A 27,022-nucleotide genomic window follows, 5' to 3' on the forward strand; every position below is an offset into this window, starting at 1 on the left:
CTCTCAGTATGTTTTCAAACTAAAAGTCTGAGAATCCCTTTAATTTAAAAGTAACAACTTTTAGAACACTATGTGACAACCAGTAATCATTACTGAAACTTAACTAGTCTTTAGACACTAAATGAAATTTCCATGTTGTGTGTTAAACATGGAGGACAATTCTTCTAAAAGTCAAAAAATGCAATGTAATGTTTGTTTCTTACACATTAAATTTACTTATTTGTACCATTAAAAAAATCCAGTCTGCCTACAAACTATGTAGCAAATTCACAAATGTTAAGAATTCCCGGGGGCTGGAGAGATGGCTCAGTGGTTAAGAGCACTGGCTGTTCTTCCAGAGGTCCTGAGTTCAATTCCCAGCAACCACATGGTGGCTCACAACCATCTGTAATGAGATCTGGCGCCCTCTTCTGGCCTGCAGGCAGAACACTGTATACATAATAAATAAATCTTTAAAAAAAAAAAAAAAAAAAAAAAGAATTCCCAGCACAGAGTGAAATTCAAGCAACAATGTCACGGCACTTAGTTTTATACAAGTAATAGATTTTACCTTCTTTATCTTTTGCTCCTACTGCCAGGCCGACAACTTTGGGTCCAGCCCCAAAAATCTGAAGCTTCTTCAGTTCTGTGTTCCTATTTACTTCTCCAGAGTCTGACTAAAAAAAGGAAGGGGGGTGAATATTAGCATAATTACTCTGAATCACACAATTAGTTTTCTTTAAGAGATAGGGTATCAGCCAGGTGGTGATGGTGCACGTCTTTTTTTTTTTTTCTTTTTCTTTCTTTTTTTGTTCCGAGACAGGGTTTCTCTGCGTCTTTCCTGGAACTCACTCTATAGCCCAGGCTGGCCTCGAACTCACAGAGATCTGCCTGGCTCTGCTTTCCGAGTGCTGGGATTAAAGGTGTACGTCTCCACTGCTCAGCAATGGTGCATGCCTTTAATCCCAGCACTTGAGAGGCAGAGGCAGGCTGATACAGAGCTAGTTCCAGGACAGCTAGGGCTACACAGAGAAACCCTGTCTCAGAGAAGAGAGAAAGAGAGAGAGACAGAGAGGCTGAGACTGACTTTCAATTTTGCCCGGCCTGGTTACAAACCCCCAGACTTCAACAATCTTCTTAATCTGCCTTCAAGGATCTATGACTATGCATTTAAAAAAATTTTTTTTAATCTAATACAGTGATCCTCCAAAATGAAGCGGGACAAACTGGTTGATTTGGAGTTTCTTCTGAGAGAGTGTCTCATTCTGTACTCTAAGCTGGTCTCAAACTCACAGCTATACTCTTTCAAATGCTAGGAATACATACATGAGCCAAGATGTTCAGCTTCTGATTTCTTTCTAAATCTACTCACTGCCTCTGTTACAACAGTTTAAAAGTCTCCAAAGCACAATGCAACACCCAGATTTCTTTCCATTAAAATTCATCTACGTCTCATAAAAGATGTATGCCCAATCAGTCCTGGTAGACAGTACTGTACTGGTTTTTAAAAACTGTTATTAATTTTGTTAGGGTGAACATACAGAGGTCAGAAGACAATTTGCAGGACTTTTTTCTCCATTCACCATATGGGTACAGGTAGGGTCCAAGGAACCAAACTCAGGTCATCAGCCCTGGTGGCATCTTTACCCACTGGGTCTTTTCTTTAATCCAACACTACTGATTATTATGCAACAGAAAGTCCCACTTCTAATTTGCTAGCTGACATCTTTGATTAGCAGGTGACTATGCCCATCACAGGGAAAATCATGGCCCCCTAGAACAGTCATGTTAATACCTCTTGGCTGGTGATGATGTAACTAGAGGTGAAAATGTGGAACAAGTTTTAATCGATGACATATTAAGTTTCCAGGAAGCCTCTGGGAAAGATCCCCCCCCCGCCCCATTTCTAATAAAACTTCTGGGTTATTGAGATGCTTCAGTGGATAAGGGTTACCTGCTGCCTGCCAAGACTCACAACCTGATCTCAGTTTCCTGGATCCACAAAGTGGAAGGAGAGAATCCACATACATATAAATAAATGTTTAAAAACATTTTTTTTTTCCAAAAAAAAGAACATTCCTACCAGACATGGTGTAACACAGTAATTCTAGAACTTGGGAGGCTAAGGCAAAGCAATCTTAAGTTTAAGGTAGCCTGGGCTACACAGCAAGTTCAAGGCCAACAGGAGACAGACAGACAGAAGAAAGACAGACAGACAGACAGACAGACAGACACACACACACACACACACACCACAAAAGGAGGGAGGGAGGAGGGAGGGAGGGAGGGAGGGAGGGAGGAGGGAGGGAGGGAGGGAGGAAGGAAGGAAGGAAGGAAGGAAGGAAGGAAGGAAGGAAGGAAAGATGGAAGGAAGGAAGGAAGGAAAGAAGGACTGGAGAGATGGTTCAGCAGTTAAGGGAGGGTACTGGCTGCACTTCTAGAGGATGGATCTAAGTTGAATTCCAAGCAAATTCTGGCTCATTAGATTAAAGAACTTGTCACTGAGCCTGACAACCTGAGTTTAATCTCCAAAACCCCATGGTGGAAGAAGCAGACCAACACCCACAGCTCCCAGAAGCCGTAAGTTATTAAACAAAAATCTTAGTGCTGGATGAAGGATACTGACCTGAGTAACATGCTGGTCAGAGAGGCCCCCAAGGCTCCCAAGACAATACAACCTATTGCCTGTACTCAAGCCTACACACAAACACATCTACATACATATACACAAACATACAAAAGCATGGAGAAACAGAAAAGCTATGCAGAGAAAAAATTTAAATGTTTTTTCTTTAAATACGTAGTTGTACGTTGCATAGGGGAAGCTGAATCTACATCTATAAAGTAACACAAACAGCTCTGGTAAAAACAGACCCTGGCAGTCTAAGCCACAAGATAAGCCACTGCTCTCCCAAGCCCTAACTCCAGTGTGACCATGTGGTATCCCAGTGACTCTGCCTGCATTGCAGGCAAGTACTGGGAGAAAAAAAATCCAGTTTATTATTTCTCACTATTTTTGAATGCTATATAGCTACACCACTATTTCAAGATTTACTTACTTTTATTTTAAATGTATGCATGAGCATGTATGTATGTGCACACTGTACATAACCAAGGAAGTCAAGAAAGGGTGTTGGAGTCCCTGGAACTAGAGTTACCCATGGGTGCTGGGAGATGAACCCTGGTCCTCTGCAAGAGTATCAGGTACTCTTAACCTGAACCATCTCTCCAGTCCTAACCAGGCACCATCAGTGCAGAGGGCACTAGATCCCATGGAGCTAGTTAGCACTGGGACCTGAAAATAAGGAACGATTCCAAGTCAGGGAGACCGGCAGCAATCTTCCACAATATCTAGGTAAAAGATGGCAGTTGTGGAGAGGGAGAGGGAAAGGGATCACACTAGAACAGCAGACTCAGGCTGAGTGTATGGAATGGCTGCTGGCTGTATTTCTCTGATGGGAAGCTGTACATACATGTCAGCAAACTGTCATGTATTGTTTGAGCTTACTTCTTAGACACTAGCTCTGCAAACAGGATTAAGGCATCCATTGCAAATCCAAATCCAATCACATTTGTCTCAGTGTTCTCTAATGTTCTGTCTGGGATGGGCTATCATCCTAACTCTGTGACAGTGACTGAAGAGAAAAGCAAACACCCCAAGAGTAAATCATGTCCTTGAAAACTGCCAGAAGAAATCTTATAAGAGATATATTTATCTCATGACATAAAAGTACCTGCAGTAGGAGAAAGTAACCAGAATTTCAACATAAGCAGCTCATCCACGGAGAAGGAGAAAGCTCAATCAGGAACTCCACCTGACTTGCTTCAACTTCCCCAGCAGTAAGGTTCTCCTGGATGTTCTGAGCACCCAATTTGAGGATGCCATCTCTAGTTACTATTTGTTCTTTTCCTTGGAAGCCTGACCTGAGGGGATACTGTGCTTTGAGATCCTAGATGGGTAAAAGCAGCTGACTGCCTTAATGGGGCTTGCTCAGTCAGCTTTTTCAACACGTTAGTAAGTCCCCAATTTAAGTCTATTTTCTACTGTTATTTGTACTTTTACTCAGAAGCCTCACCTGAGCACCCACTCTGCTCTCCCTGGGATTCTATTGGGAACTCCAGATGGCGGCCTCAATGGGGCTTCCCTAGTCAGTTCCTGATGGATTTTTTTTTTTTTAGTTACACTCATTTATGGAAGCTGGGATTCAAACTCCAGTCCTCATGACTGAGCAGCAACCACTCTTAACTGCTGGATGTTTTGAACATCCAAATTCATGATGTTTTGCTATCAAAACACTTGCTATTTATTCTTTTATTTTTGTTTGCTATATACTTAGTAAACTGAACTCACTCAAAACCCGAAGCATGGACACTGTAGATCATTCTCAGGACCATACAGAACAGAAGCAAACCCCATCTCTGGGAGATAAAATCTGAAATCAGGAACCTATAGCTAGTGAACTGCTTAGCACCCAGAGTTGGCTATCAGCAGGACTGAAAACACTGACCTAGCACCAGCTGATCACTAGACTGCAGCAGTATCTGCTTTCCTCCAGTGGCTCACTGCAGGCCAGGCTGGAGAGCACTGACATTAGCAAACACAAGAAGGGTTCTTCATGGCTGGAGAGATGGCTCAGAGGTTAAGAGCACTGACTGTTCTTCCAGAGGTCCTGAGTTCAATTCCCAGCACCCACATGGTGGCTCACTACCATCTGTAATGAGATCTGGCACCCTCCTGTGTATACATAATAAATAAATAAATCTTTAATAAAAAAAAAAAGAAGGGTTCTTCAGCCTTCTCAGGCCAATGAAGATCTCTGTGCTACTCGCTTCTCCCTTTTCCCAATGAATTAACAGCACCCCTAGCTTGTGATATGGATATTCACAGTCAACCTTGAGTCTCTGGAGAGAATGAGAAAGGTTCACAAAGGAGAGATGTTGCCCCTCGCTCCACCCCCTTGGTTTTTGGAAAGCATCTCACTAAACTGGCTTATAAATCATGACAAACTTCCTGTCTTAGTCTCCCAAGTGGTATAGCCACCATGTTTGTCAATACTGGGTTTGTCAATAAAAGGACCTCCTGCAGCATGCTAAGAAAGCACTCTGCTACTGAACTAAATTCCCAGCTCTGAGAAGGATGCAGCCCTAAGGGACAACTGACTCTTCACCATCCCTAGGTTCACATCAAGCTCAAGCAGTAGGTAAAACAAGACTCTGACTTCAACAACATCCCACCTCACCTGGCAGAAGCTACTCAGAAGGCTGAGGCAGAAGAATTTCAAGTTCAAGGCCTACTTGTGCTTTAGACATTTTCAATGCCAGGATAAGCAATGCAAAAAGACCTAGTTTCAAAATAGTGAAAGAGAATCTGGGGGAGAGATAGAGGCTACAGAGAAGGTTCAAAAGTTAAGAACACGGACTGCTCTTCCAGAGCACTTAGGTTAGATTCCCAATATCTTCATGGCAGCTCACAAACATCTGTAACTCCAGTTCCATGGGATCCAACACCCTCACACCCCACCTCCAAGGGAACCAGGCAAGCATGTGATGCATAGATATACACGTAGGCAAAAACACCTCATAATAAAATTAAAAAGAAAAGAAAATAGGTTCTGAGACCTAGGGAGGCTGTTTCAGTGTGTAAAGAGATTTCTGTACAAGAACGAGGATCTGAGTTTGGATCCTTAGCACCCATGTAAAAAACTAGGTGTGGCATATTCCTGTAATTCCAAGGCTGGAAGGCAAAGAAATGAGGATACCAGGGCCTGCTGACTAGCTAGTCTAGTCAATTTGAGGGCTGCAGTTTCAGTGAGAGACCCTGTTTCAAAAGATAAAGTAGCATTTAAAGGTACTGACATACATCTTTAATCCCAGCACACAGAGGCAGAGGCAGGTTATAAGTTAGAAAGTTCTAGGAAAGTCAAGGCTACATAAAGAGACCCTGTCTCGAAAGAAAGAGAGAAAGAGAAAGAGAGAGAGAGAGATTGATGATTAAGTTAGAGTGACTACAGAAGATCCAACACTGATCTCTGGCCTCCACATACTTGCATATCCACGGATATACATGAGCACATTCACACATATACATGAACACAGAGAAATATACTGCTTTTAAAAGAATAATGGGTTAAAAAAAAAATAGGACAATCAGACCATAACCCATAGAACCATAGAGGCTATATATATAGCATGGAGGTCCCTAGGATGACTGTGGCTTATAATAAATTTCAGTTTTACTCAATTATTGAAAAAAAATAGCCAAACGAATGGAAACACATGAACTATGAACCAAAGGCTGAGGGGCCCCCAGCTGGATCAGGCTCTCTGAATAGGTGAGACAGTTGATTGGCTTGATCAGTTTGGGAGGCAACTAGGCAGTGGGACCAAGTCCTGTGCTCATTGCATGAGTTGGCTGTTTGAAACCTGGAGCTTATGCAGGGACACTTGGCTTAGTCTGGGAGGAAGGGACTGGACCTGCCTGGACTGAGTCTACCAGGTTGATCGCAGTCCTCGGGGGAGGACTTGTCCTGGAGGAGGTGGGAATGGGTGGTAGGCTGGGGGTAAGGGGAGAGGGGGGGAGGGGGGAGAACAGGGGAACTCATGGCTGATATGTAGAACTTTATGGTATTGTAAAATAAAATATATATTAAAAAAAAAAAAATAGGGCTGTGTATGGTGGCACACTCCTTTAGTCCCAGCACTAGGGAGACAGAGGCAGGTGGATCTCTATCAGTTTGGGAGGTCAGCCTGATCTACATAGTGAGTTTCAGGCCAGCCAGAGCTACGCAGTGAGACCCTATCTCAAAAAATAGAACTAGTGCATGCCTTTAATTCTGGCACTCGGGAGGCAGAGGCAGGTGGATCTCTGTGAGTTTGAGGCAGAGTTCCAGGGTAGCTAAGGCTGTTACACAGAGAAATTCTGTCTTGAGAAACAAACAAACAAACAAAACCTAACTAAACAAATAAAAATAAATAAATAAGTAAAATGTTCTTTTCTATTGCTAACTATGAAAATTAAGATGTGTGAAAATTCATCAACATGGGGGGCTGGAGAGATGGCTCAGAGGTTAAGAACACTGGCTGCTCTTCCAGAGGTCCTGAGTTCAATTCCTAGCACCCACATGGTGGCTCACAACCATCTATAATGAGACCTGGTGCCCTCTTCTGGTGTGCAGGCATACACACAGAACACTGTATACATGCTGTGGGATGGTCTGTATGTCAAATTGCTCTGATTGGTCAATAAATAAAACACTGATTGGCCAGTGGCCAGGCAGGAAGTATAGGCGGGACTAACAAAGAGGAGAATGAAGAGAACAGGAAGGCGGAAGGAGACACTGCCAGCCACTGCCATGACCAGCAGTATGTGAAGATGCCAGTAAGCCACCAGCCAAGTGGCAAGGTATAAATTTATGGAAATGGATTAATTTAAGCTATAAGAACAGTTAGCAAGAAGCCTGCCATGGCCATACAGTTTGTAAACAATATAAGTCTCTGTGTTTACTTGGTTGGATCTGAGCGGCTGTGGAACTGGCCGGTGACAGATTTGTCCTGACTGTGGGCAAGGCAGGAAAAACTCTAGCTACATATACATAATAAATAAAATCTTTAAAAAAAAATTCATCAACATGCCTATGAAATTGGCAGTAGAGTGACCCTTTGTCATCCCTGTCAAAAACTAAATTTTTAGTTTTCTAAAATTAAGTTTTCTAAGTCAAATCACACTGAATTTCACAACTTCTCCATTCACTTGAAAAGGGGGAAAATATGCCTTTTCAAGTATTAAACAACTGTTTATGAATAATGACCTTCTATAACCAGAAAATTACTACATGGTCAAAATGCCCTTAAAACTTAACTTTAGCCAGGCGGAAGTGGTGTGTGCCTTTAATCCCAGCACTCGGGAGGCAGAGCCAGGTGGATCTCTGTGAGTTTGAGGTCAGCCTGGTCTACAGAGCGAGATCCAGGACAGGCACCAAAACTACACAGAAATTCTGTCTCAAAAACAAAACAAAAAAACAAAACTTAACTTTAGGCCAGGAACAGTGGGACATATCATTAATCCTAGCACTCGTGAGGTAAAGACAGGTAGATCTCTGTGAGTTCGAGGACAGCCTGATTTACAAAGTAAGTTCCAAGACAGCCAGGGCTCTTACACAGCGAAGCCCGGTGACAAAAATCCAAACAGAAAAAAATGGTCCACGGAAGTCAGGCAGTGGTGGCGAATGACTTTAACCCCAGCACTTGAGAGGCAGAGGCAGAGGAATCTCTGAGTTCGAGGCCAGCCAGGTCTACAGAGTGAATTCTAGGACAATAGCCAAGGCTACACAGAGAACCAACAGCAGGGCTGGAGAGATGGCTCAAAGGTTAAGAGCACTGGCTTCTCCTTCCAGAGGTCTTGATTTCAATTCTCAGTTAACATGGTGGCTTACAACCATCTGTAATGACATCTAGTACCCTCTCCTGGCATGTATGCATACATGCAGGCAGAACACTGTATACATAATAAATAAATAAATTTTAAAAAAAAGTTTACGGGGGGTGGTGGTGGCGCACACCTTTAATCCCAGCACTCGGGAGGGAGAGGCAGGTGGATCTTTGTGAGTTCGAGGCCAGCCTGGTCTACAGAGCTAGTCCAGCAAAGGTGCAAAGCTACACAGAGAAACCCTGTCTCGAAAAACCAAAAAAAAAAAAAAAAAAAAAAAAAAAAAAAGTTAAAAAAAAAAACAACAACAACCCAAAACATCCCAACAACAACGAAGGGCCATGGGGGCTCCGAAGATGGCTCACCAAGTAAAGGCACTTCTCATCAGGCAAGCATGACAACCTGAGTTGTGTCTTGGGACACACATGATAGGAGAGAATTGACTTTCAAAAATTGTCCTCTGACCTGCACATTACATACTATGGTATGTACATACACGCACGCACACATGCACACACACATGCAACACACAAAACTTGTAAACAGCCCATGGACACTGAAAAGTACCTGAGACTTGACACGTCTTGTTCTCTTTGGTGGAATATTCATTCTTGTTCCCCGCTCTGGGGAAGGCTGGATATCAGTACTGAGAACCTCAGCCTCAACTTTTTCTTTAATATCTAAATCTGGCATTTGTACACCCTTAAAGAGAAAGACACAAAAAGAGAGAAAATTTACTAATAAAACAAGTTTGAGAATGAGTGGAAAATTAGCAAATTTCCAGTAAGTCCCTAACACTACATGAAATTAGATGGCAATCCTGACCTCAAATTCAACTATAGGCTCAAAGCAATTCCTGACAAAGCCAACTTCTATTTTGCTTTTCAGAGTGTCTTATGCATTCCATAAGGCACTGGAACTGGCCTGGAACTCTCTACGTAGCAGAGAATGATTCTGAAGTTCTGATCTTCTAGGATTACAGGCATGCACCAATACACCAAGCTACCAATGGGCTTTGTTTGTATTTTTCAACATGCCCAGCAGGACTTCTTTTTATGGAAATTGAAAGCAAACACTAAAATTATGTAAAAATGCAAACTGTTTGAAAATAATGAAAAGGAACAGAATTAGAGAACTTACACTACTAGGTATGAAAATTTACTATAAAACAACAATACTAAAGAGAGGGCACTGGGGGCTAGAGATGGCTCTGCAGTTAAGACCATGCACTGCTCTTGCAAACAACCACAGCTCTCAACTGCCTATGACTCCAGCTCCTGAAGGATCCAACTTTTCTGACCTCTGTGGGCACTTTCACTCATTTGCATATACCCACATACAGACATACACAAACAGGACTGGAGAGATGGCTCAGCCATTAAAGGCTAGGTTCACAACCATTACCGAACATGAAAAGACCTTTAAAAACAAAAGAGTATAGTATTGGTAATGGGGTAGACACAGACAAAAGTTCCTCCTATCTATGGGGAATTTGTTTCAAGCTCTCAGTAAATGTCTGAAACCCTCTATGCTTTTTCTGTACATTTATACTTAGGATGCACTTGAACTTGCAATTTTTTTTTTTTTTTAATTTTATGTGTGCTGAATATTTTGCCCTGCATGTCGGTGCCCCTGAAGGCCAGAGAGGGCACCAGATCCCCAGAAACTGGAGTTTCAGACAGTTGTAAGCTGCCATGCAGGTGGCTAAGAACTGAAGCTGGGTCCTTTGCAAGAGCATTCTGTGACTGAACATCTCTCTGACCCCAAAACTCCAACTTGTAAATTAAGCACAGTAAGATAATGACTATTGTTGGGCAGTGCAGGCACAGAGGAAAGTATATCTCTGAGGTCTATAGGAGTTCCAAGACAGCCAGGACTACACAAAGAAACCCTGTCTCAAACATGCACACGCACACACACACACACACACAGGACTACACAAAGAAACCCTGTCTCAAACATGCGCACACACACACACACACACGCATGCACACGCACATGCACACAAAATCTATAAAAGAAAAAGAAAGCAATGAATTAAATCTTCAAACAGACATCACTATAAAACTGTCAAACAGCTACATTATGACAAAATATTTACAAATAATATATTTGAAAAAAAAGATGCATCCAGAATAAATATCAAATCCTTATAAGAGTAGGTCAACAGCTCAATTTTAATGAAAAAAGATATGAGGAGACACTTCATGAAGATTACAATAATGTGGGGGAGCTAGAGATAACTCATTGGTTGAGAGTACTGTCAGCCACTTGCAGAGGACCTGAGTTCCATTCCCAGCACCTATAGGGCAGTTCACAAACCTCTGGAACTCCAGTTCCAGGGGATCTAACATTCTCTTTGGGCCTCCACATGCATCAGGCATGCATGGTGCACATACATTTATATAAGCAAACACTACTACACATAAAATATTTTTTTAAATGTTTTAAAGATTATAATAATAGCTAATATTATTATTATATCATACCACCTCAAAAAGTTTAACAAATTAAAATAAGTTAGACCTGAGCTAGAAGCCTTCTTTGGTTGGCTGGATTTCACAGAGCTAGAAGGTGCTATACATGCTGCTGCAGAGGCTTATCATCAACAACCATAGGACATGCTTGACTACCAACTTGCCAGACATGATGGGCCTACTGGTACAATAGTGGCATGACAGCTATGGTGGTAACCAACCACTTCATGCTTCACACGTTTTTGAGGACTGTTCCACAGAAGGGAAGTCACCTTTGATATTATACAGATAATCAGAAAATCCTATGGCTGGAAAGGTGTTAGAATTCCCTACTGAGGAATTTACTGCTGTTATTTTGCCAAATGATCAGGACATGCCTGTCAAATTGCATTGTAAATGTTTATAATCATATATTAGTGCTGCTATCTGCTTTGATCAGAAAAGCTTCCCTTTGCATTGTGTGGTGGTTCCAGCAAAGACTCATAACTGGTCAAAGTGCTGAGAATAGACACTATTTAAGGCTTAGGCTCAAAATGAACCTCCAAAATGTCCACTTTAAAGTCTAGGCAACATTAGAAAAGAGGGGTTGGGTCTAAGCATAGCAGCTCACACTTTTAATCCCAGCACTCAGGAAGACAAGGCACGTGGATCTCTATGAGCTGGAGGGCAATCTAGTCTACATAGTGAGACACTGTCTCGAAAAAACAAAACAGAACAAACAACAACAACAAAAAAAACCAGACTGAAACCTTTGTCCTGAAACCATGAAGATTTATCTTAAATAATATTTCCCATTATCCTTTACTCTGTAAACCACTAGAAATAGCTAACTTTTAAACTTTTTCTTCTCAAAATTTGGTGCTTAGAGAAAGCTATCCTCACTTTGCTATGCATAAACATATCACTTACAATGAGTATCACTTGAAGTTTATACTTGTCAAATAAATTTATCCACTCTAAGAACAATGATGCATCTTACCATAAGGCTGACACCAGACTGGAAAAGCTCATATGGGTAGAGAATTCTTTCATAGTGTGACTTCAAAAGAGACCCAGTTCCTTTTCCTGGCAGATATCCCAAGCGGCTACCCACTTTAGACCATTTCTTCTCTTTGGTGACTATTTCAAAACCTCCTTTGCTGGCAACAATCTGAAAAGGAAACAGGAATTCTTTACGAAAAGATGTTAGTTCCAAGCATCCTAACTTCTATAATTTCAAAAAATGAAGCTTTCCCCCCAGAGCTGCTGGTAGGGTGTTTGCCTAGTATGCATAAGCCCTGAGTTGATCCCCAGTACCAGAAAACCTGGGTGTGGTAGTGCACATCTGTAATTCCAGCCTCTAGGAGGTGGAGGCAGTAGGACTTTTGACATTCAAGGTCATTGTTGGCTACATACTAAGTTGGAGGCCAGACTAGGATACATGAGATCCTGACTTTAAAAATTAAAAAGTAGGCCAGCAAGATAGTTCAGCAGGTAGAATCTGGCGGACAAGCATGTTGATCTGAGTTCCAGCCTTGGAACCCACATGGTAGAAGGAGAAGCAATTCCTACAAGTTGTCCTCTGACCTCCACAAACACTTCATGTCCAACATCATACAGGTGCATACACACTAAATTAATGCTTTAAAGTCAAGTTTCACCAAGTAAGTACAATTCTAGCATCCTAATTCTATATCTTGTCTGCTAAATATAAAAATTATTCTGGACTTAAAAATGTATATTTCCTTTTAGTAAACTGATACTCTGTTAACATACAAAAGAATACAATGATTTTTACAAACCTTCAAATTAGTGTTATTGGATCTACTTTCAAAGAAATGCACTCAAAAGTATTTAATAATTTTTTTTAAGATTTAATTATTTATTATGTATACAGTGTTCCATCTGCATGTATGCATGCAGGCCAGAAGAGGTTACCAGATCTCATTAGAGATGGTTGTGAGCCACCATGTGGTTGGTGGGAATTGAACTCAGGACCTCTGGAAGAGGAGCCAGTGCTCTTAACCTCTGAGCCATCTCTCCAAATCCCGTATTTAATAAAAGTTACACAATGTACATTATGCTGAATGAAAAAAATATACACTAAACAAAAAAACTAATCCTACCCCAAAAAAATCTCAACCGACAACAAAAAAAAATTATTTCTGAATCAAGCTATGAGGCTGGAAACATTTCTGTGGTTAAAAGAGCTTGCTGCTCTTGCAGCGGAACAGAGTTTGGTTCTCAACACCCACACTGGAAAGCTCACAAATGCCTGTAAACTCCAGCTGCTCTGGGGATCCACATGTGCATATACACACAGACACAAACACACACATACATATGTGTATATATGTATATAAATATATATACAGACACACATGAGGAAGGGGATAGTATGCTCAAACTTTGAGCATATCAGTTATGCATACCCCAACACTCAGGTAAGAGAATCAACACTCAAGGTTAACCTCAGCTACATAGTGAATACAAAGCTAGTTTTGAGTCACATAAGACTTTGTTTGGGTATAAATATATTTATGTAATAAAAACCCAAAAATCCTAAAACAGAGGGCTGGAGAGATGGCTCAGTGTCAGTGGAAATAGGAAGATCAGAAGTTCAAGGTCATCCTGGGCTACTCATTAAGCTGGAGACACATGAGACTCTGTCTCTCAGAGAGAGGGGGAAAAAGTTAATATAAGGGACATAAAGTGTTCTAGATTTAAGGTCTTTTTATGCGGGGTATGGTGACATAGGCCTTTAATCCCAGCAGTGCTTGGAAGGCAGGAGGCAGGTGGATCTCTGAGTTTGAGGACAGCCAGGGCTACACAGAGAAACCCTGTCTTGAAAAACAAAACTAAACAATCTTTTTTATTTATTGGATATTTCTGATAAAGGGGTGCATATGTACCACAGCACTAACATAAAGGTCAGAGGACAGCTTTGTGGAATTTATTCTTACTTTTTACCTTCCTTCCTTCCTTTACGTGGGTTCCAGGGATAAAAGTCAGGTCATAAAGTGGCACCTTACCCAATGAGCCATCTCATTAGGCTTATATATTTTTTAAGATTTATTTATTTTATGTATAAGAGTCCTCTATCTGAATGTACACCTTTATGCCAGAAGAGGGCATCACAACCACAGATGGTTGTGAGCCACCCAGTGGTTGCTGAAAATCAAACTCAGGACCTCTGAAGAACAGGCAGTGCTCTTAACAGCTGTCACTGGACTATATTTTTAAATATAGCCTGTAGGTCTTTTAGACCTATAAGTCAGAGTAAAAAATTACTATATTACATAGAACTGAAAAGGGAAAAGCACCATAAACCTATTATTTGGAAACATAAGAGTTCAAAATCAAAAACATTCCAAAGAACTGCAAGTAACTAGTATGAAGAATATGAATGGATGTTGAGAAAGGGAATGATTTTAATTTAAGTCTCATTTATTTTTGTAAAAGCCATCAAGAAGTACCTGCTGGCCTATGCCTGAGAGACTTTGATTACATAGAGCCCAGAATGGAATGAGAATCAACTCCTGAGAGTTGGCCTCTGACCTCCTCATGTACATCATGGCACACAAAAACACTATTTTGTAAAGTAATGACGTTTTTAAAAACTGTATTCTTTTTTAGAAGTATTACTGTGATGAACATTAATAAAACATTGAGAGATGAAGAGGTAGATGAGTGGTAGCAGGTCTGTCTAGCATGTGTGGTATTTGATTCTAACCCAGTAACACAAAAACAAACAAAATGAATAAATTTGTTGTTCAAGGGGCTAAGGGGCTAGAGATGGATCAGCAGTTAAGACCACTTACAGGAAAAAAAAACAAAACAAAAAACAAAAACAAAAAGCACCAGGGAACCACAGTATTTAAAAAACAACAAACCTTAAAAGGCATACACCTAACAACTTTGAAATTTAATGCTGGAAGTCATTATTTTCTCCAGTTTTTTGCTTGAGCCTCTTACCAGAAAATATATTAATTAAATAATCAACCCAATGATTGATTGAAAAGAAACACGACATTGGAGTTAAAAGAGCCCAGTAGAGGCTATAAAAATGTTCTGAATCTTGATCTGGGTAGTAGTTATACAGATGTGTAATACATGAAGATTTACTGAAATGAACATTTCACATCTGTGCGCTGTGCCCTACGTTCCATTTAAACGCAAAAGAAAAAAGCTACTGTGGGGAGCAGCAGCAGTCTCACAAGAGCATTTAAGGAACAACGGCACTATAGCGTATGAACAAAACAGAGGGTCTACGTCTGCTTCCACTGTAAGCATTCTCAACAGTTAAGGGAAGACATCCACTAGCACCTAAAGAATGCACTAAGTGCTGGAGATGGCTCAGCAGCCAGGCGTACTAGCTTCTTCCAGAGGCCCTAGGTGTTGACTCACAACTCTCTGTAATGGCCAGTTCCAAAGGATTGGAAAGCTTCTTCTGATTTCCACAGGCACTGCATGCACATGGTACACAGACTTATATGCAAGTTAAACACCCAGATAATAAGATAAAAATAAATATTAAAAACAAAAGACAAAACCCCAATAAACCCTTACAAATTTAACCTTCAATAACATATTTCTAGTAAGTCCTCTTCAGTATTTAAACAAGATACATGAAGCCAGGCATGGTGGTATGGCAGCACATGTCTCTAATGCCAGCACTGAGGAGCAAAAGTGAAAGGATTACCATGAACACTAGGCCACCACAGGCTACATGGTGAGTTCCAGGCCTGTACTACAAAGGCCCAGGCTTTAAAAAAATAAAAAGACCAAATCCCAAATATTTTATAAGATTTATTCCTAACAAAACGAATTAGATTTCTCAAGATACAATTAAACAATATGAATGACAAATGTGACACTGGCATTCTGATTAGGTTACCTCTAAAGAATAAATGCAATCTAACCTCAGATTAAACCCAGTATTGACTTTTTAATGGGGGGGGAGATCACTGGAAGTTAAATTAATTTTTTTGGTGGGAGTGTTTGGGGTGGTTTTTTTTTTTTTTGGTTGTTGTTTTTCTACAAGATTTTTATTATTTTTTAATCATGTGTATTGTGTGTATCTGTGTGTGAGTATATGCATGCAAGTGCAGGTGCCCAGAGAGTCTAGAAGAAGGTATCAGATCCCTTGGAGCTGAAGCTGTGAATGCTGGGAACCAAACATGTCCTCTGCAAGAGCAGGAAACTCTAAATCATCTCTGCAGTCTGTTTGTTATAGAGACAGTCTTACTACTTAATAGCCCAGACTGGCAAAGAACCCAATGTAACTCAGGCTGGCCTTGAATTTGTAGCAACGATCTTACCTAAGCCTCTTGAGTCCTGGGATTATAAATGTATAATACCACACCTGGCTAAAAGAATGTGTGTGTGAATGAGAGAGACAGAGAGACAGAGAGAGAGAGGGAGGAAGAAAGGGAGAGGGAGGAGGAGGGAGAGGGAGTGTGTGTGAGTGTGTATGTGTGTTCCTTTTTTTTTTTTTAAAGACAGGATCTCACTATGCAGCACTGTTTGGCCCAGAACTCACTACTTAGACCAAGTTGGCCTCACTCTGAGAAATGTTATGAGATATTTGTACACTGTGTGAAGATGTATTTGCTGGGACTGCTGTAATAAAAAGATGAACAGCCAATAGCTAGGCAGGTGGTACAGGTAGGATTTCTGGAGAGAGAAAGGAAGAGATGAATCGAGGTGCACAGAAGATGCCATGGAGATGCAGGAAGTCAGACATAACAGAATAAAAGAAAGGTAAAAAGCCACATGGTAAAATGTATATTAATAAAAGCAGGTTAATTTAAGTTCTAAGAGCTAGTGGCACAAGCCTAAGCTAAGGCCGAGCTTTCATAACTATTATTATAATAAAGTCTCCCTGTCATTTTTGTGAGCTGGCGGCCCAAAGAAAAATCTATCTACAGAGGGAGAGCTGCCTCTACCTCCAAAGGATTAAAGGTATGGACCACCATGCCTAGCCAAAAGAGAATTCTTCTTTTTCTTTTTAATGATTTCATTTACATATTTTATGTGCATTTGTTTTTGTCTACATGCATGTCTGTTGTATGAGAGTATCAGATCCCCTGGAACTGGAGTTACAGTTATGAGCTATCATGTGGGCACTGAGAATTGAACCTAGGTCCTCTAGAAAAGCAACCAGTGCTCTTAACCACTGAGCCATCTCTCCAGGCCCAAGAGAATTCTTAAAAGAAACTTTTAGGGGCTAGAGAGACAGCTCAGTGGTTACAATCAATTGCCATGCATGAGGACATGAGTTTGCTACTAGTACCCACATAATAATCTAGGTAGGGTTTTAAGTATACCTGTAACTCCAATGCTGTGGAGAACAGAGACAGGAGGATTGCTAGGACTTGCTGGCTTCCAGCCTAGTCAAAAAACTAAGTTCCAGGTTCAAGAACTTGGTTTTCAGGACCTTGCCTCAAAGGAGTAAGGTAGTGGTTCTCAGCCTTCCTAATGCTGCAACTCTTTAATATAGTTCCTCATGCTGTCTTGACCCCCAACCACAAAATTATTCCATTGCCACTTCATTATTTTTACATTTTACTTCATTTTTCTACACTTATGAACGGTAATGTAAATATCTGATATGCAAGTTTTCTGGCACATGACTAATGTGGGGGTTGCAATCCATAGGATAAAAACTGTTAGAGTAAGGCAGAGAGTGATAGAGAGGAACACTCAATGCCCTTCTCTGCTTCCAAATGTATGCACTGTAACACACACAGAGAGAGAGAGAGAAATTTTATAGGTCAGGCATGCTTTTGTATGCCTATGTAAATTTGATGCCACTGAGGGCAGGGCTGGGGACACAGTTCAGTGGGCTGTGATGTGACCTCCACATATGTACTATCCTGCATGTGTGTGTACAAACACACAAAGTCTGAGGCCAGCTTGGTCTAAATAGAAAATTTGAGGCCAGACATATAGGAAGATCCTATCCCCAAAAAGAGAATGAATGAATTGATCTTTTAAATAAATAAATAGTCAGGTGGTGGTGGCCCATGCCTTTAATCTCAGCACTTGGGAGGCAGAGGCAGGCGGATCTCTGTGAGTTCAAGGCCAGCCTATACTTCAAAGTGATGCAAACTGAGTTCTAGAACAGCTAGAGCTACTACACAGAGAAACTGTCTCCAAAAAAAACAAAACCAACCAAACAAAAAACAAACAAACAACAACAAAAAAAAAACCCCACCAAAACAAATAAACACAAAAAAGAAAGATTATTTAAAGTTCTTATTTTAATGAATCACAAACCTCTGCTCAATTTCTTCATGGGAGGACCAGGCCCAAACTAAGCATCTACTCACTAACACTGATCATATTTCAGCTCCTGTTAAACTTCTAACCAGAGTATTAGCCTCACCTTGCTTAAAGCATACAAATCCAGGATTTTTCTCTCCACCACGGGGATCTTCAACGTAGATCCTTGAAGTTCCCAAAACTTTGCCAATTGATCCAAGAAGTCCAATCTCACTCTCGTCATTGCCTAAAGTTATTAAAATACAGAAATCAAAAACACAGGACTGGGATTAGTGGCAGACCATTTGTCCAGCATGCTCAAGGTCCTAGGTTCAATTCCCAATACTGGGAGAAGGGAGAGAGAAAAGCAAGGCCAGCAAGGAGGCTTAGCAGGTGAAAATGCTTGCCACCAAAACCCGATGACCCGAGTTCATCATTTAGATCCCAAAATAGAAGGAGAGTAGATCTGAGTATTCAACTTGGGTTGTTTGGCTGCCTGAAAAGATTTGGTAAACTAAATGTTAGCAGGCTTAGACACAGAAAACAGCCAACACAAGTGGAGTTTCTACTATGTAAGTACAATGACAACTGTGAATAATGATAAAATAGTGAATAATGATCAAGTTGTAACATTTCAACACCTCACTGACCAGCAAAAGGCCTGAAACCTTTTGCTATCTTTGCCTCCAATCCAGAGAAAAGTATCAGTGCCTCAGTTATTTGTACTTGTTTCGCCTTCTTCCCCATCATCCTGTGGTGGCTGTCTCTCTTACTTTAAGCTATCTATTATTATTATTATTATTATTATTATTTTACTCTATGTCTTAAAGATTTATTTTTATGTGCATTGGTGTTTTGCCTGCATATATGTCTATGTGAGGGTATCAGAACCTTTAGAACTGGAGTTACAGACAGTTGTGCGCTGCCATGTGGGTGGTGGGAATTAAACCTGGGTCCTCTGTTAAGAGCAGCCAGTACTCTTAACCACTGAACCATCTCTCCAGCCCAAGCTACCCTTCTTAATAAAATTCTTTGCTAGATGTTAAAAGAAAGCCTCTCCTTCCATTTAAGGCCCTGTTTATGCTGTTTTGGTTCATTTTTGTTGTTGTTATTGTTATTTTTAAAGTGTATGTGTAAAGCCTATAGATACTAACTAGAAGAGGGCATCTGATTCCCCTGGAACTAGAGTTCTAGAGGGTGGTAAACCACCATGTGGATGTTGGGAATCCAACCCAGGGCCTCTGAAAGAACAAGTGCTCTTAACCGCTAAGCCATCTCTCCAGCTCTGTTATGCTGTTTTAAATGTAATTCTGTTTATTTCTAATGTTCTCCTACCTAAAGGCACAATACTAGTCTATAGGTCTTTCTCCTAATAAACTTCATTCCTAAAGAGTAATTATTTGTCAGCTCCTTTCCTGAACCAACCATATTTACATCTAACAATATGATAATGTAATAGAAATCTGTTATTTTATATGCTATCTAACATAAATTTAATTAGGAAAAAAAATTCCCAAGTTTGGAGATGGGAATCATGGCAAAAGCCTTTTGTAACCCCAGTATATTCAGGAGGCTGAAACAGGAGGATTGCCATGAATTCAAAGCTAGCCTGGGTGGGCTACATAATAAGTTCTAGACCAGACCACATTGGCTACAAAACAGACTGGCTCAAGAAGGTGAGAGTGGAGGGAAAGGGGCTGGGGGAGTAGCTCAGTTGGAGGGGGTGCTCGCCTCACTTCTCCAAGGCCAGAGTTCTATCCGTAGATCACATGAACTGGGTACAGTGATGCACACCTGTGACTCCAACAGACAAGAGAGGCAGGAAGACAAGGAGATTCAGGGAGGCCTGGGCTATATATCAAGTTACATGACATCTGGGTCCATATGAGACCTTGTTTCAAAAGAGAAAGACAAACAGACTTCCACTTCTCTGAAGGTAAGCCCTGGATTTTCTATTATGAAAATGTTTTGCAAGTGGCACACACCTTTAATCCCAGCACTTGAGAGGCAGAGGCAGAGGGATCTTTGTGAGTTCCAGGACAGCCAGGGCCATACAAAGAAACCCTATCTCAAAAAACTAAAGGAAAAGAAAAGAAAAGAAAAGAAAAGAAGGAGGAGGAGGAGGAGGAAATAGTTTTCTATTATCCCAGTTAAGTGAAGAAGAAAAAAAATGTAGTAACTACTTGAAACAGTCTTAAAGACACTTTTCTCAAATATCAAATGACTGTTACTCTATTAAATCCTAGTTAACATAAACTCTGAGCCCTAGCACACGAGCTTTTCAAAGTTCTATTTAAAATCCTAAGGCAAGCAATCAGGAGGCTGGAGCTGTAAAGCCATGGTAGAGCATTCGCTTAGTCTGTGCGAAGCCCTAACTCCCAAACACCACCTCCACTAAGAAAAAAAACAAAACGGAAAGCAGGAATATTGGTCTAATACTCACCTCAAGTTCATTCAGGCGCTGGACTCTGGGAGTGAAACGGAAGGTTTTTACTTCACATGCAAACGGAGGTTGCCAATCCTAAATGAAAATAATTATTCTGGTAATTTAGCATGGAGTTGCCACAATTAATAGTGACACTACATTAGCACATGTGAGTCTTCACTATAAAGACAGAAAGAGCAATATTCTTATAGAAAATTTTCATTTTAATAATACTTGGAAAATCAATTCTCAAATCTCACAATTACACTTGCCAAGGTTATCCAGAAAGAACACAAGATAAGCACACAGATTTACCAAGTAAAACTTAAAAAAAAAAAAAAAAAAGAACCCAGTGACTGGGTATGGCACATGCCGGTAATCCTAGTACTCAGGAGGCAGGATCAAGAGTTACAAGTCAGCCTAGACTACATAGCTTGACCATCTCAACAGCAACAACAAAAATCGCCTTCATACTTGCTAGAAAAGAAAAAACAGACTGTAAAATGTTCTACTCTTAACAGGGCATAGGATCTCATTTGAACAATATCCAATTGACCCTGGTGCTGATTGTCCAGCAACAAACAACTGGACAAGGTTTTTCTCCCTTGTTGCTGGGGATTGAACCCAGGGCCTGGTAGCACTCTCCCCACTCCAACAACATTTGGAAAGCACTGGTCTAATGAATAAATGAAAAAAACTTTTGACCTTGAGCATATAACTTAACCTCTTAGGGAATTAATTCCGCACACCACAAGGTATTATCTGCTTTCCTAACCTTAAAAAGCGAAGCTAATTAACCAACTTATAGGCAAACTTGACTATTTATATTACAATTCTGGAATCTTTGTCCCTTACTTTCTTATATCGAGATTTCAACGTTTTCCTCCATGCTCATTTACTGACCAGTTCTTCCTAAACCTCTACATTTTAAAAAATAATTAATGAATGCTCTTTTATCTTCCTAAGGATGCCTTCTCTAGTTGCAGCAGTAATTAGCTGGGGGGGGGGGTCCTAGTCTAGTGACATCATCATGGGGTCAAGTACAGCTCGGATGACATTTTAAGAAACCTGAGTAGTGGCCTGCAAAGGCCTGATACACGGAGCATTAGCGGGCGTGGACACAGAAAGAGCCGACAGCAGCGGAGTTTTTAGTACGCAAACACAATGATTGTGCACGAGCGTACGACGTGACACGTCAAACACCTTTCCTAGAAAGGGCCTGAAGCCTTTTGTTACCCTTCCTTCCCAGCCCAAGAACCGTATCCGTGCCCAAGTAAGTTCTGAAAGGAAACGGCCCCACAGCCACGACTTTCTCTCGGGTGAGGGTGGACCTGAGAGCTAGTGAGACGGCTCCGTCGGAAGGTCCAAGCCCGACGACCTGAGTTCGATCCCTGAGGCCCACACAACTGCGGGAGACCATCGACTCCCCCAAAATGTCCTCTGACCTCGCCGCGCGCACGCACACCGCACACACCCACACACACAAATGTAAACGTGGACGGGAAACGACCCAAGACACCGAGGCGAGGCATCCTCCGACGTGGCCTCGGGTCCCCAAGGCCTGAGGGAGGGGCAACAGGAAGGCCCAGGAGACCCGAACCGGGGAAAGCGGCCGCAAGAGAAACGACCCTCCCGTCCCCTCCCGGCCCGGCCCGCCCCCGCCGCCGCCCCCGCCGCCGCTACCTTGGGAGGACGGATCTTGCAGATGCCCGTTTTCTCGGCCAAAGGCCGGATGCGGCCGATAAAACTGAGAGGGTCGGAGAACTCCTCCCAGCTGGGCTCAAAGACCGGGCACTCCGGCGGCGGCACGAACTCGGCCGCGTAGCCCCCCGGGCCCACGCCCGCCATGGCCCTAGCCGGGGTGGAGGGGTGGGGGGGTCCCCGAAGTGCACAAGCGGGGCGAGGCTGGGTGACGGCCACCGAGCCCGCTCACGTCCCCTCAGAGGGACCGCAGAGCATCTTCTCGGGAGCGAACCGTTCCTCACAGAAAGCCCAGGAGCGCTGCCTCCGCTCGTTTGTTATTGTTTCCTTCAGGGCTTTTCCTCTCAGGGCCAGGACGCTTCCGGAAGTTAACGTACTGCCAAATCAGTCCGCCGCCGCCGCCGCAGCCGCAGGAAACAGAGTCCCGCCCCCCCACACCCCGCCGAGGCGTCTAGTCGGGGCCTGTCCCCTTCCTCCCTTTCATGGCAGCCCGGCGTGGCTTCTCCTCGGCTTGCCCGCCCAAGTTCCGCGCCCTCCGTCCACGCCGGGTGCGAGGCCTCGGAAGGCTCCACGAGCTCGCCTCGAGGGAAGGCGAGCGAGAGAAGCCAGCCCGCAAGGTGGAAGGCGCTCTTCCGGCGCGCGGAGGAATGTGTAATGCCTCGGAGAGCAGAGGTTCTGTTTCCGGGGAGGAGGTTCCTCTTCCTCTTTGTGTCGGGCCCCGGCGGAGTCGCTCGACCCCGTCCGTGCCCCGAGAGCTGAGTTTCTAACCCAGTTGGCTCGCGTCTGGACGGGTCGCGGACTCTGGACGGGATCCCCGCGTCCCCAGTCTCCCCGACGCTAGTCCGTGCCGGCTAATCTAACCTGGCCTCTTTCCCGCGGGGCTCTCGCTTCGCCATGGCCGCTTGCTTGCTTGCTTGCAGCCCTCCTCCGTCGTCAGACCCGCAGGCCGGCCGGAACCAGCAGCTGCGAATTGCTGTTCTCACCACACAGGGAACCCAGAGCCCCCGGCCTTGCCTGTCTAGCTGTTGGCAATCATCCTCAAACCTCCTATCTGAGAAATAAGCAGGACCTGAAAACACCTGCTCTCACTCTTTTTTTTTTTTTTTTCCAGTTTGCTATGAAACTGGTCACCTTCATGTCAGAGACCTCGACGTGTAAGGCCGGGCATGATTGCACACGCCGAGAGTTCCAATCAGCAAAGGCTGTATAGTGAAACCCTGACTCAAAAAAATAAAAGCCATGTTGCTGGTATATGCACTTCTAATTCCTTTGTACGTTTAAGCTTTCAATAAGATAGAAGGCAAGAACAGGCTCCCGAAAGGTGTCTTGTGGCCTCCACATGCCTGGGGTGTGTGTGTTTTCTGTGTGTACATAAATAACGCCCACAACAATGATAAGTGATTCAGGATCAGTCCGAACTGCATGCCTGGGGTGTGTGTGTGTACATAAATAACACCCACAACAATGATAAATGATTCAGGATCAGTCCGAACTGCATATGAATTTGAGGCCTGGTTGGCGACCTTGCCTAACTAAGAAAACACCCTGTGTGGTGGCACAGGACTATGAACTCAACACTGAGGAAGGAGATGCAGATAGAGCACCACAATTTCAAAGCCCACCTGCTATACATACTGAGTTCCAGGTCAGTCAGGACGTGGCAAGGGCCAGAAGAATGGCCCAGCTGGTAAGGGCAGTTGGCCACCAAGCCTGAAAACCTGAGTTTCATTTCTGGAACCCACATGGTTGCCTTCTGCTAATCAGAAGACTGGCCCACCTTCTCAGGAAGGTGGGAAAACGGACTCTAGTTTACTTACTTACTTTTCTGGTAGTAGAAATTGAACCCCAGGCTGGCGCTGGTGCTGCTCAGGAGGCAGAGGCAGGTGGATCTCTGAGTTCGAGGCCAGCCTGGTCTACAGAGCGAGATCCAGGACAGGCTCCAAAACTACACAGAGAAACTGTGTCTTGAAAAACAAAAAACAAAAAAAAAAAAGAAAGAAAGAAAGAAAGAAAGAAAGGAAGAAAGAAGAAAGGAAGGAAGAAATTGAACCCAAGTCCTTGAACATATTAGGCAAATATGCTCCTGAGATTAACTCCAATCTATTCTCCATTTCTTGCTTTTTTAAGAAAACAGTGATGTACAAACTGATATGGACACAGGAAGGAATGACATTGTATACAAGTACTAATTTATAACAAGACTTAGATTGTTTAGTACTTAGTCTGAAAAACCAAACTATGCACATAAAAAGAAAATAGTGGAATTTCAAAAATTAAAAGTCATCAAAATAATTGTTTTCATTAAGCATGCAACCAGAATACTTTGCTAGTGAGCTGGGCCCTAGGTTGGATCCCCAACAGCACATAAACCAGTGGCAGGAGAGCATCCCTGCAATCACAGCACTTAGGAGATAGAGACAGAAGGATCATAATGTCAAGATCATCCTCAGCTATCTAGGTCAAGGCCACCCTGGGATAAAAGAATGACAACAAAAAAAGCAGCTTTTGAGGAAAAATCCGTCATTTCAAGTGCCACATATTTATCTGTAATTTCCTTTATCAATGTTAGAGTAGCATGGAATTAATATCGAAGTCTGGTAGTTAGTTGGCAAGGCTGTGAAATATGATCTCTGACTTATTTTATTTTTTAATTAATTAATTAATTAATTAACTTATTATGTATGCAGAAGTGGGTGCCAGATCTCATTACAGATGGTTGTGAGCCACCATGTGGTTGCTGGGACTTGAACACAGGACCTCTGGAAGTCAGTGCTCTTAACCTCTGAGCCATCTCTCCAGCCCTTATTTTATTTTTGAGACAGGGTTCTACCTTAGTCATCCAGACTATTATTGTACTGAACTCAAAGGATCTAAGCCTCCCCAGTATCTGGGACTACAAAGATAAACTACTCCTGAATTAATTTTTTAAATAGCTTAATTAAAAAAAATTTTTTTGAGGCAGAGTTTCTGAATCCACTCTGTAGACCAGGTTGTCCTTGAACTCAGAGATCCACCTACCTCTGCCTCCTGTGCTGGGATTAAAGGCATGTGCCACCACAGCGTGGCTAATTTTTATTTATTTTTCTGAACTTATTTTTTTAATACAATAAAACCTCACAAAATCAGAGTAGCAGGTGGGGTAAATCTCATCGAATAACAAAGGTTTAAAAATACTGAATTTCTGCTGGGCAATGGTGCATGCTTTTAATCCCAGAACTTGGGAAGCAGAGGCAGGCAAGTCTCTGTGAGTTCGAGGCCAGCCTGGTCTACAGAGCAAGTTCCAGGACAGCCAGGGATACACAGAGAAACCCTGTCTTAAAAAACAGAAAACTGAATTTCTGAAGAAATGCCTTTAATTTCAACAGTACTGGGGTAGTTTGATTTCATAATACCAGGGATTATCTCAGGGCTCTTACATGCAAGTACTCTGCCGCTGAGCAGTTAAAAAAAAAAAAAAAAAAAAAAAAAAAAAAAAAGAAAAAAAAAGAAAAGAAAAGAAAACATTATTATGTTAGTGTGGGGGGTGGGGGTGGGTGTAGCACACCGTGCCAGGATGCACATGTGGAAATGAGTGGACAACTTGCTGGAGTCAGTCCAGGAACTGAACTCAAGTCATCAGGCTGGACAGCAATACCTTCATTGGTTAAGCCATCTCAGCAGCCCCTCACCCCTTTTTTAAAACCTTATTTTTGATACAAGGTCTGGCTAAGTTGCCTGTGCTGTCTTTGAACTCAGTTCCTCCTGCCTTACTCTCCATACCTGTTTGGTCCTCAAACATTTTTCCAAGAGCCCATTATAGCCAGGCCGTGTTAGCCTTTAATCCCAGCACTTGGGAAGCAGAGGCGGGCAGATCTCTGAGAGAGTTCCAGGACTACATAGAGAAACCCTGTCTCAAAAAACAAAAACAAACCAAAACAACAACAACAAAAGCCCATTATAGAGAGATGGATCAGCAGCCCATAGCACTTACTACTGAGTTCAGATCCCATTATCCACACTGGCTCACAACTCCCTGTAACCACAGCTCCAGGAGAGCTAATGCTCTCTTTAACCTTCTGAGGGCACTTGCACACATACAGCAGATACACAAATAGATACGTAAATAAATAATACTTTTTAAGACCTCACTATAGGATGACCATACCTGATAATCAGGCATTCAAGGTCCTCCTCTGCTAAAAAGTAAGTTCAAGACAAGCCTGAGCTACATGAGATCTTGTCTTAAAAGTGAAAATAACAACAAAAAGACTCCTTTATATATTTTAAAAGTATTGAAAGACCCAAAAGTTCTCACTTATATAGATTGTGTGGATGGATGTTGATATTCTCCATATAGTAGCAATTAAATCTAAGAAACATGGCATGGCAGAATAACCAATAATTCCAGTAGAGTAGCATGTAAGACATGAGGATCCTGGGTTCAAGACCAGCCTGGGCCACAATGAGAGTTTAAGGCTCCTCCTCCTCCTTTTTTAAAATTTGGAAATGTGTAGGAATGAGTGACTCATACTTGTAAAAATTAGTATTTATACGAAATTACACTAAAATTTTACTTTTAGATTTATTTTACGTTTATGGGTGTTTTGCCTGCATGTGTGTATGTCAATCAAATGTGTGCCTAATGCCCAAGGAGGCCAGAAGAGGGTATTGGATTCCCCTGGAACTGGAGTTGGGGATGGTTGTGAGCCACTATGTGGGTGCTAGGAATCAAATCAGGGTCCTCTGCAAGAGCAACAAGTATTTTTCATTCTTGGTTTTTTTTTTTTTTTG

The 27,022-nt window shown here is 42.2% G+C and overlaps 1 protein-coding gene across 1 annotated transcript in view; it reads right to left on the minus strand.

The window, feature by feature from the left end:
- Nucleotides 1-22,901, minus strand: part of Kdm5a (lysine demethylase 5A) — an 86,288-nt gene extending 63,387 nt beyond the window's left edge. Inside the window, exons 1-6 of the mRNA XM_028880450.2 lie at nucleotides 22,235-22,901; nucleotides 20,570-20,647; nucleotides 18,251-18,373; nucleotides 11,861-12,031; nucleotides 8,972-9,106; nucleotides 551-656 (exon numbers count right to left, since the gene is read on the minus strand). Coding sequence (XP_028736283.1) covers nucleotides 551-656; nucleotides 8,972-9,106; nucleotides 11,861-12,031; nucleotides 18,251-18,373; nucleotides 20,570-20,647; nucleotides 22,235-22,399 — 778 coding nt within the window. The 5' untranslated portion in view covers nucleotides 22,400-22,901. The remainder of the gene's footprint in view (nucleotides 1-550; nucleotides 657-8,971; nucleotides 9,107-11,860; nucleotides 12,032-18,250; nucleotides 18,374-20,569; nucleotides 20,648-22,234) is intronic.
- Between the last annotated feature and the right edge of the window lie 4,121 nt (nucleotides 22,902-27,022).

The sequence above is a fragment of the Peromyscus leucopus genome, chromosome 3 (genome assembly GCF_004664715.2).
Source record: "Peromyscus leucopus breed LL Stock chromosome 3, UCI_PerLeu_2.1, whole genome shotgun sequence".
NCBI classification, from domain to species: Eukaryota; Metazoa; Chordata; class Mammalia; order Rodentia; family Cricetidae; genus Peromyscus; species Peromyscus leucopus.